The 13,928-nt window shown below is 50.0% G+C and overlaps 2 protein-coding genes across 2 annotated transcripts; both read left to right on the top strand.

The window, feature by feature from the left end:
• Positions 1–589: 589 nt before the first annotated feature.
• C3H1orf115 (chromosome 3 C1orf115 homolog) lies at positions 590–10,297 on the top strand. The gene is given in 4 exon segments (XM_057729855.1): positions 590–652; positions 654–688; positions 690–1,122; positions 9,803–10,297. Coding segments are annotated over 4 exon segments (651 nt in total). The 3' UTR covers positions 9,923–10,297.
• Positions 10,298–10,315: 18 nt separating this feature from the next.
• Positions 10,316–12,826, top strand: LOC130850366 (uncharacterized). Its single transcript, XM_057729856.1, has 2 exons — positions 10,316–11,269; positions 11,387–12,826. Exons 1-2 carry the CDS (start codon positions 10,871–10,873, stop codon positions 11,483–11,485), a joined length of 498 nt encoding a protein of 165 aa, XP_057585839.1. The 5' UTR covers positions 10,316–10,870; the 3' UTR covers positions 11,486–12,826.
• Positions 12,827–13,928: the final 1,102 nt, after the last annotated feature.

Raw genomic sequence — 13,928 nt, 5'->3', positions numbered from 1 at the left:
ACCCACATAAGAAAGTAAGGCATCCCTCACACATTGAGATTCACAGTGTCCTGAGAATGCTTTTCCCCCCCCGAGTGATATTCTTAAAAATGGTGATTTTAATGATTACTTTTAAGGATGTCATATGCTTGCACCATAATTTAACTTGACCATCTTATTGGTTTGCTTCACTTCTTCACTGGCGTCAGACTGTGATTAGCACCGTGGACACACTGCTTTGCCTTTCTGAATGTTTCCTTAGCATAGACACCTAGAAAGGCATGGCCATTTTGCAGAACTCTTGATAAAGATTTTTTGATGCCTTTCCAAAAGTCTGTCTCCAGTTTGCATCCCACGAATATTGTATTATAACCATCATCTCACCATACCCTCACCAGCACGGGATATAATCTTTACTAGTAACCATCTTTCTCATCATCACCACCACCAGAATCATCTCTCATCGTCCCTGCCAGTTTGCACGTGGGCAAAAGAAATCTCAGTATTTGGGGTTCACTTATTTTGTTGCAAGTGCGATTGAATATGCTTTGCGTGTTCATTCTGCGTTGATCTTTCGGGGTGTCCCTCACCCCTCTGGCCAGTGGGTGGAATGCTGGCGGCTGAGACAGACCACCCGAAGGCCACGTCCCGGCGGAGCCGCCGCCATCCCGGGCCCCAACGCCAGGGGGCGCTGCGATCCCAAGTTCCCCACCGCCCTCCTGCCCCGTCCGGGCTGGGCTGGGCCGGGTCGGACTGGGCAGGGGCGGGCCGCGGGGTGGAGGCGCAGGCGGGGAGCAAAGGTTGGTGTCTTCGCGCACAGACCTCAGCCGGAGGGCCCGCGGCATCATGACGGTGGGAGCCAGGCTCCGAAGCAAGGCGGCGAGCAGCCTCCCGCGCTGCAGGCCCCTCGCCCGGGGCTTGGGGCGGACGGAGGGGGACGAGGAGGCGGCAGCTATCCTGGAACACCTGGAGAGCGGGGCCGAGGCGGCGGAGAGCGGGGCGAGCGCGCGGCGGCCGGCGGCCCGGGGCGCGCGGAGGGTGCACCTCGCGGTCCTCCCCGAGCGCTACGAGCCTCTGGAGGAGCCGGCGCCCGGAGAGAAGCCCAAGAAGAGGTACCGGCGGAAGCTGAAGAAGTACGGCAAGGTAGGCATCCCACCGCCCCCACTGTCGCTGAGCTGGAGTCGGGTCCCCACAGTCTGACGGTCTCAGCCTCCACGCGCTGCCCTGCGCCCCCGCTGCCTCCCACGTGCACCCCCTCCCTGGCATTCGCTCCTAGAGCCCCGAAACTGCTCACTCCGAACTGGACAGTGAAGGAAAAGTAAGCTTCGGGGAGTGATAGAAACTAAATCAGAGATTTCCCTGCGCACTGCTCCACACCTACCCCGATGCTGGGATGCTGGCGGGTAAATAACATTTCCAAAGGTCGCTCACCCAAGTGGTTCTTGACCTGGGTGTGCCTTCCCACTCTCTTGTTTAGTTGGTAGGACGGAAATCAGAGTCCCAGTTTTACAGATGGGAATACTGAGGTTAGGTGACGTGTAGACGATGACCCAGCTGGAAAGTAGGGAGGTGCAGCCCAGTTTGTCTATGTTCCGGCAGTGTCCTCCCCAGGATATCCCACTAGCTGAGAATTGTTTGGGTTTTCCCTTGAAATATTCCCAAGGTGATTTCCAGGGCCTGGGAGCTCAACAATCTGTAAATACGCACTTGTTGAATCTATTTTTCTCCCAGCAAGCTGGGTACTCTGGGACCTGCAAACCTGCTGTCATTTGTATTGGGGGGGGGGGGGTGGGGGAGAGACAAAGACAGAGAGAGAGTATGAATATGGGATACAATGGCAGTTTCCTCCTCAGAGATCAACCCCCCCCAAAGCAGTTCCCAGGCGCTTTGGCCTGGAAACACTTGAAGCTACTGCTGCCTCGGGTCCCTGGGACTGGACAGTGCCACCCAGAAGAAAATCACAACACTCATCCTGTCCTGGCCAAAGGGCAAGGGTCCCATCTGATATATCATCCAGTATGTCCTCCGCTGACCTCTTACCATGCCTGAAACCAACCAGTCTCCACACCTAGAAACTTAGCTTTGTCATCTTCTTTAAAGGTATGTCAGCAGCTTCGGGAACAGTAAACAAGGCCGTGGTAAAGTATATTAATAAAAACTATGAAATTGGAATTTTCAGACTTAGAGTCATGCTGGGACGGATCATCCCTCTTCCTGGTCCCACTGAGCACAAAGTAAAGCCATCGTTTGCCTCTTGGTGAACTGATCATGTGGAAATCTCAGCTCAGAGGCTGGCTGAGCTGAAGATGCTTTGGGGGTTCTCACTGTGTGCCGGGCGTTGTGCTGAGCCCTAGAATCACAGAAATGGACACGACGCAGTCCTGCCCTGGAGGAGGCCACGGCCTCCCAGGGGGACGCTGGCATAGGGGGCACCACCATGGAGCTGCGTGGGCAGAGCCTGGGCAGTTAATCTTCAGGAATGAGGCTGTAAAGTCAGGGAGGTTCTCAAATCACTGGTGACATGGGAACTGGGCACACAAGGATGAGTCAAAGTGTCACAGGTGAATGATGCGGTACTAGTTCACAGTCACTAGCATCGCTGTTATTAGAAACAAAACCAAACAGAGAATAGCAAGTGTTGGCGAGGATGTGGAAAATGGGAATTCTTGTCAGTCGCTTGCGGAAATGTAAAATGGGGCAGCTGCTGTGGAAAACGATTTGTCAGTTTCTCAAAAAATTAAACACAGAACTACCATATGATCCAGCAATTCCACTCCTAGGTATATATCCAAAAGAATTGAAAATAGGTACTCAAACAGATAGGAACAAACATGTTCCCAGCAGCATTATTCGCAATAGCCAAAGAGTGGCAACAACCCAAATGTCCGTCGATTGAGAAATGTGTAAAAACGCATGGTACATACACACAATGCAATATTATTCAGCCATTGAAAGGAATGAAGTATATGCTATAACATGCATAGACCTGATGCTAGTTGAAAGCAGCCAGACACACAAGGTCACATATTGTATGTATGATTCCATTTATATAAAATATTCAGAATAGGTCAATCCAGAGAGACAGAAGGCACATGGGTGGTTGCCAGGGACTGGAGGAAAGGAGAAATGCAGAGTGACTGCTTAATGTGTATGGGTTTACCTTTGGAGATGATGAAAACGTTTTGGAAGTAGGTAGAAGTTGTGGTTGCATAACATTGTGAATGTGCTCAATGCCACGGAGCAGTTTTGGTTAATTTTTACATTATGTGAATTTCACCTCACCTGAAAACAAACACACACACAAACAAACAAACAAAAAAACAAAGCAAGACTTTCACCAGATAGAGAAGGGATGGCACCCAAGGCAGAGGGCATAGTGCTAGCAGAGATGAGGCAGGTGAGAGCTGTGGAATGAGTGTTACACGCTAGTTCCATAGACTCGGAGGCCAGGTGAGGATGCTGCCATGTTGGAGCTGGACGTGCCCTTTCTGCACTTCAACTTCCACTTTCTTCACGGTGACCAAGAAGGTGACCAGCTGGGTTCCAACATGGAGGAAGCAAATAGCTCACCCCTCTTTGTTGAAAATCCATGAGAATAGCCAAGGCTCTGCTAGAAATGTGGGGAGGTGACTTTCCCTGCTTTAGTAATCAGGTGAAATTTTATTGCACTTGGGCTGTTGGAATAAGGAGTGACCTGCAAATAACTCCATGTGGTTAAGGAATGGCTTTTCCTTCAAGGAGGGGCATATAAAGTTCCTGTTTATCTGTTAACCACTCAGATCCTTCACACAAGTCCCTTCCTGCTTCTATTTATTTTATTTTATTTTTTATTTATTTATTTGTTTTTGGCTACATTGGGTCTTCATTGCTGCACATGGGCTTCCTCTAGTTGTGGCGAGCGGGGGCTACTCTTTGTTGCGGTGCACAGGCTTCTCATTGCAGTGGTTTCTCTTGTTGTCGAGCATGGGCTGTAGGCACACAGGCTTCAGTAGCTGTGGTGCATGGGCTCAGTAGCTGTGGCTCACGGGCTCTAGAGCACAGGCTCAGTAGTTGTGGTGCACGGGCTTAGTTGCTCCGTGGCATGTGGAGTCTTCCTGAACCAGGGATCGAACTTGTGTGCCCTGCATTGGCAGGCAGATTCTTAACCACTGCACCACTGCTTCTATGTAAAGAAAGGTGTTTGGTTTTTGTGAACTGTCCTAGGTTAGGCTCCCTCTCACCTGCTGCCCCGTGGCCCCAAGCAGGGTGGACCCAGTGCTGTGCTGGGTGCAGCCTCTGGTTGGAACCTCTGGGCTCAGAAGACTGGGTACCTGGGACTCTTGGAGGCCAGTGGCCCCAGTTGATTTTTAAGTAATGATGCGAGTGTTCAGATGGTGCAGGAGTTTCTGGAAGAATATTGTTTTTTGGGTACGGGGAAGGGGAAGTAGGTTTGCTGTGCTCTTACAGGCTGCCGGGTCCTCTGTTGCACATACAATGCACAATAGCCCTGAATCTCCCATTATGCAGTGAAGGAAACTGGAGTTTCAGGAAGTTAAGCTCTTTGCTGAAGGCCATACAGCTAGAGAGCAGCAGACCTGGGAGTCAGGAGTCTCCCCTGGCCCCAGCCTGTTCAGAAGCAGTTAGGGTGGAGGGGAGAGGGGACTGAGGGAACCAAACCCCAAACTTAGCTTCAAAGAGGAGGTCGCCTTTCCCAGGCACCTCTGAGTGCCACAGGGAGAGGTGCGGGTAAGGAAAGTTATTAAATGTTGTTAAATCAGGCAGCTAGGAGGGGTTGGAGAGGGCAGACACAGGGTGTGGAATAACTGTGAGCTCAAGAGGAAGAAAAATGTCTCCATGTCTATGCAGGGGGTTAGGACATGGGCCCTGGAGCCAGACTGCCGTGTGCAAGCTGTGCTCAGCTTCCTACTGGTTATGCGATCTTGGGCTCTGTTCTCCTCTCTGCCTTGGTTTTCCCATCTGTCACATGGGCTAATACTAGGGCTCTGGGAAGGAGTAAATGAGTTAATCCACACCCAGGTCTTAGAACGCACCTGGCATGTGACGAGGGTCCTATAACTGTTGTTGGCTGTTGTCTAAGGGAAGGAAGAGAGGCCCCATATGACTGTTTCTTCTCTGACTACTGTTTAATGAGCTCCAACGCATTAAAAAAGGATCAGCTTCCTTAGCTGACAGCCCACCTCAGTGTGTGTGCCTGGCTCCTGACCCAGTTTCACAACTGAAGATTTGATACTCGGGGGAGAGGGATCTTTGTTGAGAGCTGGTTCCCTTTTGGAAACTGGAGGGGGCAGGGGGTCCTTGACACCTCTGGGGTTAGGTGAACACTCGGGAACTCCCAGAAAAGCCTCACTCCCTGTATTCGTTTCCCTGTAACAGATTACCACAAATACAGTGATTTAAGGCAACACAGGTTTATCCTCCTACAGTTCTGGAGTCCAGAAGTCATCTTCCCTGAGCTACAGTCTGCAGGCTGGTTCTTTCTGAAGGCTCCAGGAGAAAACCCTTTCTTTGCTCTTTTCAGCTTCCAGAGGTCCCCTCCTGCATCTTCAAGGCCCCGGGCACAGCACCTGCAGATCTCTTTCTCTCTGTCCCTTTTCTTCTGTCACTACATTGCCATCTCTCTGACTCCTCCTGCATCCCTTTTGTAAGGATGGTTGTCTTTATTTGCATCCTTATGAAAAGAACCCTTATAATGATTGGACCCCCCTGGATAACCCATGATAGTCTCCCCAGTACAGGATTCTTCATTAAGTCACATCTGCAAAGTCCCTCTTGCCATATGAGGTAACGTATTCACAGATTCTGGGGATTAGGACATGGGCATCTTGGGGGGGAGGGCATTATTCAACCTACCACACTGTCCCATGATCCCCCAGGTCCCTCCAGCCCGCTGAGAGATTATTTGGGTTGAAAGCTCTCGTTGGATCAGAGATTTCAAAATCTGCTCTCTCCAATGACACAGAAATGGTCGATGATAATATTTTACATTTCTTTGCATCACATTTCTCAAATCCGGGTTTTGACTATGTTCTTGCTAATGAGCTATTTTAGTAACTTTTTTTTCTCATTTGCAAAGATGAAGTGACAAGCAGTTTTTAAAAATAGCAGGCTGAGGGAAATGGATGTACAGATACCCAAAATGTCAGGTTTAATTCAGGTCATCCATGATTCTAGGGGCTTTGCTTATAAAGGATGCTCTGGACTGTTGCACTTACTCCCAGAGGACAGTTTTTGTTGTTGTCATGATTTCAAACAGGTAAGTAAAATTCTCCCACTGAATCTTATTACACATTTATAGGGATGTAGCTCTTAGTAACGTCATCCCCGCCCCACCCCTAACACGCACCCTAATGTCTTATTGGGAAGTCGACGAGGCAGTGTCCTGGGAATCAGTGTCTAAAAGGCCATCGGAATTACCTTCCTCTCCCAGAAGTCCTCCTTTGGCCTGAGAACAACCAAAGGAGACACCCAGGCCCTTTCTGGATGCTGGGGGTATAGTACTGAGCACGACCTCCTTCTGTTATCCTGAGGTCTCTGAAAGCTGAAATAAGCCAGAAATCATAGAAAAGCACAGTCTTAAGAACTGTTCCTGAACAGATAACAAAATATGTTAGATTTCAAAATTACCACTGCAAACCTAGATTACTATAGAATAAAAAGAGGCAAAGGTTATTTTCCAATAAAGATAGCTGAGCTCTGGGGGCATTCATGCTGCCTGCATTGGTGCCAGGCACTGTTCTAACTGCTTTCCTTGCGTAAACCCATTTAATCCTCTCTACCCAATGAGGTGGTTACTAAATATTCCCATTTTATAGGTGAGGCAACTGAGGCCAATGAAAGTTAAGTAAGTGGTTGGGCTGGAATTTAAGCCCAGGCCACAAGCAATCAGTTGCAAGGCTGCGTACTGCCTTCATTAAAGAAGGAAATTGTATGTGGGGGTTAAGGACACAGGCCCTAAGGTGAGATTTCTTTGGGATTGAACTTCAACTCTGCCTCTTACCAGCTATATAATCACGGGTAAATTTATGTGTCCCTCTTGTTGAAGCCTGATAGTCAAAGGCCTCTAGGAACACACCAGCAGCCAGTCCAAGTTAGATTTGTCTGTTGCAGCAAGGAAGAGTGTGTGCCAGAGGGATCGTGAGGCCTCAGAAAGCAGAGACTTCAGGTGGAGAGTTGAATATTTGAGTCTGAGCCAAAGATAGGAATTTGGGATTGATCTGCATACAGCAAATACTTAAAGTCACTGGAAATGGATGAGACCACCTGTGGAGAGATGATAGCCCAATACATTTTTTTTTAAATAAAAAATAAAGAACAGTACTGAAGAACTCCAACATTTTAAAGTTTGGTAGAAAGGAAAGAAAGCTGAGGAGGGCCATAAAAAAGAATGACATCATGCCATTTGCACCAACATGAATGGACCTACGGATGATCAGACTAAGTGAAGTAAGTCAGAAACAAATATCACATGATGCCACTTATATGTGGAATCTAAAAAAAGATACAAATGAACTTATTTACAAAACAGAAATAAACTCACAGGGCTTCCTAGGTGGCGCAGTGGTCAAGAATCTGCCTGCCAATGCAGGGGACACGGGTTCAAGCCCTGGTCCAGGAAGATCCCACATGCCGCAGAGCAACTAAGCCCCTGTGCCACAACTACTGAGCCTGCGCTCTAGAAGCCTGTGAGTCACAACTACTGAGCCTGCGCTCTAGAGCCCATGAGTCACAACTATTGAGCCCATATGCCGCAACCACTGAAGCCCACGCGCCTAGAGCCCGTGCTCCGCAACAAGAGAAGCCACAGCAATGAGAAGCCTGCACACCTCAACAAAGAGTAGCGCCTGCTCGCTGCAACTAGAGAAAGCCCGTGCGCAGCAACGAAGACCCGACACAGCCAGTAAATAAATAAATAAATTTGTTAAAAAAAAAAAGAGGAAAGAAACTCACAGGCATAGAAAACAAACTTACCAAAGGGGAAAGAGGGCGGGGGGAGGAATAAATTAGAAATTTGGGATTAATAGATATACTCTACTGTATATAACATAGATAAACAACAAGGACCTATTGTATAGCACAGGGAACTATATTCAATATCTTGTCATAACCTATAATGGAAAAGAATCTGAAAAAGAATATATATGTGTATGTGTGTGTATATATATATGTATATGAGTAACTGAATCACTTTGCTGTACACCCGAACCATTGTATATCAACTATATTTCAATTAAAAATTATTTAAAAAGAGAAAGCTGTGGAGGGGCTTCATGTGAGGTGAGGGAAAACTAAGAGAATACGGGGTCAAAGAGGCCAAATGATTGTTTCATGAAGTATGTCCAAAGCTGCTGAGAGTCGGGGGAAGACAGAAAAATGCTCATTGGCTCAGGCAACATGGCAGTGGCGGATGGCCATGACCAGGCAGTCCTGGATGGGTCAGGGTAGAGGAAGAGGGCATCAGAAGGGAGGAAGTGCAGGCAGCATGTACAGCTGGCTCTTTCCACTGGTTTGCCGTGAAGGAGAGCAGAGACCCGGGCAGGACCTAAAGATAGGAGTCGAGGGGACACCTGAGCATACGTGGAGGCTGATAGGAATGATGCAGTGGGAGGAAGAGGATGATGATATTGGAGAAGGGAAAGCTAAGAGCAAGGTGAGAGAGGGTACCAACAGCAAGTGTTAAGGGAACGGCCTTAGGGAAAGAGGGCCCTTTTCTCCACTGGGACACCAGCAAGGTGGGAGGAGAAGCCGGGCCAGGCGTAGACAGTGGTAGAGGATGAATGGGTTCCCTAATGACTTCTGAGTCAGTGAGAGATGAAATGGGATCATCTCATGAGGGTATGGACACTGTGTGTTTGTCTGTGTGCGTCGGGGGCAGGGAGGCTTGTGGAGAAAGGAAAAGGTAAGAAATAGTATCTGTGAGAGAGAGACAGTCAGCCTACGAGCCCAACAGACAGGGCTGGCCAGGCAGTGCTGGAAGTCACAGTGAGGTTTGTGACTGTGACTAGGGATTTTAAATGGTTGTTGGAGTTGGAAACATCGAGGGTGTAGAGGCAAGATGTGTGATGATGTCCAGGTTGCCTACATGAATGTCGTCATCATGCAGAAGGATGACAAAAGTTGGGGGTGGGGAGAGAAGGGGGGAGGGGCAGCAGCACCATCAGTGTCCGTGCGCGGTGGTGGTGGTCTTCATTTTTCTGTTGTGATTCCGCTTCAATCCCTTGGATGTCCTCGGTCTAGCACCAGGCCTTGAAGAGAAGGAGGAGGAAGAGTGGATACCAAGAAAGTAAGGCCCAGTTTCTTACCCTTAAGGAGTGTAGAACTTTATCAAGAACCCAAGACTTCTGTGGATGCAGCAGGAGATTTTAAAGACACAAATGTGGGTTGCACAGGGGTGTGCCCTGGGGGCAGAGGAAGGACTGGGTGGGCTTTCAAATCAGGTAAATGAAGGAGAACTCAACTGAGCCTTCAGCGGATCCAGTAACTTAGCTGGAACAGAGGAGAATGGGCTTTGGTTTTAAAAATACAATAAAACTGGTTTGGTTTTAGAACTGTCAGCTTCACTGCTGTTTCCAAGAAGATCTGTGAATGATCTGGAAACGTGGGGCTGGAAAGCCCTTTTCAAGGTGCTGATGTCTGTTCTAAGCCCCTGCGTGTTCTTATGATAGGGTTGGGTGTGGGACACCAGAGAGGTGGGAAAATGCTAACTTGCTCATTTGCCCTGGGGAAACAAGCTGAAATGATTCTTTATGTGGGCACCATTGTGCATGAAAGATTACAAAGTTGCCTTGCTTAACTCTTTGCTTTTCTCTTCTGTTCCTAAAAATAGAACGTTGGGAAGGTTATCACCAAAGGATGCCGCTACCTCGTGATTGGCCTGCAGGGATTTGCAGCCGCCTACTCTGCCCCATTCGGAGTGGCCACCAGCGTGGTGTCGTTTGTCCGCTAGTGGGAGCTGCCTGGGCAGACGCCACGGGAATGCTTGGAAGCCTCTGTTCTGGGAACAGCGAGAATCTAGGGGCATCTCAGACTTGCATACACAAAATACTCGGAAGAAAAAAAAAATGTCTTGTTTGAATTGGATGAGTGTTTCGGATGAGTCATCCTCATCCATCTGCTGACTTTCCATGTCTCTCGGACACAGGTGACCCTGGTGGACGATCCCACAGAGAATTAGGCTGAGGTCAGGTTTGGGACCAGAATTAGTTTGCTAAAAGTGGAGCTGCCCATGAAGGGTGCAAGGGGTAACACGGAGACAAACACCTGACAGAAGCCAGCACTCTGGGTGGGTAGCAGAATGGTGATTAGGGAGGGGGGCGGGGGGGGTGGGGGTGGGGGATTTTGATCTGGAGTGAACTGATTTGCTGGATTCTGGAAAGCTCGCAGGCTGACAGGGCTCCCAGCCCTTGGCTGCTTCGGTTCTGAGGATACCCAAGGAACTGTTTGTTCCTGAAGTCATCCCCCCCATCTCCTTCCTGCACCCCTTTGCCGCCAGGAGTTTAATTACAGGCTTGAGAAGAAGGAAGGAAGAAAAATCTCTTTGAAGGCTACGATGCTTTGAAAACTGTGTTGGCAGTGTGTCATGACTGTTTCAAGCAGATGAAGGCTTGTCACTTTCACCTTCTCTGACATGAATGTGCAGGTGGTAATGAGGGCGGATGAATCGGCAAGTTCAGGTGCAGGTTGTTTGAGGGAGGGAGTGCTCCTGAAGGCTGCTGGGCCCAGTCCAGCCCAGTTTAGCCCAGCCTGGCCCAGCCACAAGGAGCTAGCCAGACTTGCCTACAGGCAGATGGCTGGCTGAAGTCACGGGCCTCCTGACTCAGCTGCCTGGTACCATCAGCCCCCTTGTCCTTGACATCAAGCCGACGAAGTGTGCTGTGTCTGGCGAGAGAGGGAGATGCTATTCCTGGAAATGAAAGTATATCATTTAGAGAAAGAACCGGAAAGTAGGAGCCAGATAGGAAGGAAGAAGGATGCTGGAGGAGAGGAGCAGAAGCGCAGGAGCCAGGTAGGTAGGAAGCAGGAGAAAGATGCTGGAGGAGAGGAGCGGAAGCTCAGGAGCCAGGTAGGAAGGAAGCAGGAGAAGGATGCTGGGGGAGAGGAGCGGAAGCGCAGGAGCCAGGTAGGAAGGAAGCAGGAGAAAGATGCTGGGGGAGAGGAGCGGAAGCGCAGGAGCCAGGTAGGAAGGAAGCAGGAGGAGGATGCTGGGGGAGAGGAGCGGAAGCGCAGGAGCCAGGTAGGAAGGAAGCAGGAGGAGAAGGATGCTGGGGGAGAGGAGCAGAAACACAGGAGCCAGGTAGGAAGGAAGCAGGAGGAGAAGGATGCTGGGGGAGAGGAGCAGAAACACAGGAGCCAGGTAGGAAGGAAGCAGGAGAAGGATGCTGGGGGAGAGGAGCAGAAACACAGGAGCCAGGTAGGAAGGAAGCAGGAGAAGGATGCTGGGGGAGAGGAGCGGAAGTGCAGGAGCCAGGTAGGAAGGAAGCAGGAGGAGGATGCTGGGGGAGAGGAGTGAAGCACAGGAGACAGGTCCATATTATCAGCCTTGGAAAATGTTAGGCTCTGGGTGGGGTCCAGGGGAGGCCGGGTGGCCAGAGGGGCGATGCTGGTGCTTCCTGAGCCTCCAGGGCCTGTGAGCTCACAATGGCCGCCTTTGGAGTAGCCTTTCCTCTCCTGTGCTGCCCAGTTTGATGTCATCTCAGCTGGATTCAAAGTTAGGGTGGATGGGGGCCCTGGGCCTGGAGGGTGACCTAGGGACTGCCACTGGACGATCAGACAGGGAGGTGCCCGCTGCCAGCCTCCACAACAGGCCCCTATCCTGATCTGGTCTCCAGAATGTCCAGAAGTCCAAGAGGGTCATCACGGGCCAGTCTGCAGGAACAGTGACAACACCTACTTGTTTCCCGGACCAGGCAAAGGAGGTCTCATTGCTCACGCTTCACCCATCAAACCCAGCCAGGTGGCATCGGGACGTAGAGAAGGTTGGAAGACAGACAGGTGGACAGGAAGAGGAATGAGTGGAGAGCGTTGTAGCCGTGAAGCTAGATTCTGCTTCACCTTCTGAAGGCTCAAGTTAAAGATGAACTTGGACCCAATGCCTGCATCATTAATGTTGGTGAGGAAAAGAGAAAACAAATGGTCTTGTTTTAGCTCAGCTGATGCGAGTTGATAATGGCACATTTTCACACGTGTACGATAATTATAGCGTGCCTGGCCATGCTGGGAGTCGAGGAAAGGAGGAAACATCAGTGGAAGAAAAGCAAAGCATCGTTTACTGGGAAAGAGAGTCAGGCCTGTGCGGCCTGCTGGTCACAGGAAAAGCATTCAGGAGGAAGGAGCCTGTGTGGGTTTGGAGGACGCCTTCCCAGTGGCCCGGTACTGCTGCCCTGCTCCAGAGAAGCCCATTGAGTCTCCCAGGGGACGTAGAAGTGTGACCTGGGAGGGACGAGAGCGGCTGAAGCCTGTCCAAGGGAGAGCTCCCCCCCCCACCCCCAAATTAGAGACGTTATAAGGCCAAGCACATTTGGCCCTGACATTTTGGAACTCTGGTTAAGAATTAACCCAGAAACTTCAAAAGTCAAAACCTCGCAGGGATGGTCCTGGGAGCCAGATTGGTGTGCACAGAAGATGAACTACTCTAAACTGTCACTCAGCTGAGCTGTCATTTCCCCCGAGACAGGGCACCCACACTGCCGATTACTGTTTTGCCTTTTCTTTCTCTTTAGTTTTTTTTTTTTTTTTAAATCAGCGTCCACACCCTACTAAAAATTGAGTTTTAGAGCTTTCCCTTTATGTGATTGACCAAGAGGCTTCTTTTGTATGCTTTTCTTACCCTATTCTGTAATAAAAGCGCCGATTTGTCTAATGTTTCCGTGCGTGAAGAGTTTTTCTTCCCCTCACGCAGTGGGGGACACCTCCCTGGCGCCCCCAGCAGGAGTGCAACGCTGCTTTCCAAGACCAAGGGGTGGGGCAGGGGCCCTGACTCACTGGGGACTCTGCTTGGGTGTTAAAGGGGGCCGTTGTCCAGAAGCCCAGAGAACAGGCATCTGTGTGCGGGAGCCTCACTCAGCTCATGCATGTGTTAAAAATGAAGATTTCCAGAACCTCTGATTTGGGTTTAGAGAGTCTAGTTATGGGCCAGGAAGTTGCATTTTCCGCAAGCAGCCTAGAAGATTCTGAAGCAGCCGTTGCTGTGCCTGAGCTGGGAAATGCTGGACCCAGGAGCTGCTGCAGGTTGCATTGACCAGTGGGCTCCAAGGTGGGGGACCTGGGGTCAGCCAGGTGCCAGCCCCTGCTGGGCACGCATGGGATGCCCACTCACTGAGCCTTACAGAAGCTTCTGGCAGAGCTGTCCGATTATCTGCCCAGGCAGGGTCAGGGCCACCTGTGACAAACGCCCTTTAGGTGTAGGACAAAGCAGAAGCCAGGTCCCTGATGTCTTCGGGTAGGTGCTTTGGAATCACCCCTACAGTCCCTATGCCCAGCACCTGTGCTTTGTCAGAGATGCTCCCACTGGTGTCTGTGACCAGGAAGCACCCAGAAGCAGGACATGAACTCAGACCTCCCCCCCACCACATCCACCAGCAGTCCTCCTGGGCAGTGCCCTCAGCAGAAAGTGCTTGTGGGGCTGGGAGGCCATCCGTGCAGTTTTAGATCCAGGCAGCTGCTGTGACAGGTTTTGCACCTGTGATGTCCCCCCACCCCCTGCAGGAGCAGAGACGAACTGGATTTAACTTTGTGATGCTGTCATCCCTACAATGTTGTGAAAACTTTATAATAGATGTTCCTGTAAACTTATTTTATAATACAAACGATACACAAAGTTAAAGAAAAACAAAAACAAAAAAATGAATGCCCTCAGCATCCTTGTACAGGCTGCATTTGAGAAGTTCCGTGATTTTGCCAAATGCCCAGGTGGTTCCTGAGTGAAAAAAAATCTCAAATTCCCTTGACCATTT

This window comes from Hippopotamus amphibius, chromosome 3 (assembly GCF_030028045.1).
Source record: "Hippopotamus amphibius kiboko isolate mHipAmp2 chromosome 3, mHipAmp2.hap2, whole genome shotgun sequence".
Taxonomy (NCBI): domain Eukaryota; kingdom Metazoa; phylum Chordata; class Mammalia; order Artiodactyla; family Hippopotamidae; genus Hippopotamus; species Hippopotamus amphibius.
Note: the sequence above shows the minus strand (reverse complement) of the source record. Positions and strands in the feature narration are given on the sequence as shown.

Bases quoted from the DNA above. Each gene is read 5' to 3' on its own strand.
- LOC130850366 (XM_057729856.1), top strand. From the start codon at position 10,871: ATGCTATTCCTGGAAATGAAAGTATATCATTTAGAGAAAGAACCGGAA. The intron at 11,270-11,386 runs GTAGGAAGGAAG...CACAGGAGCCAG, and splicing joins AGCAGAAACACAGGAGCCAG to GTAGGAAGGAAGCAGGAGAA.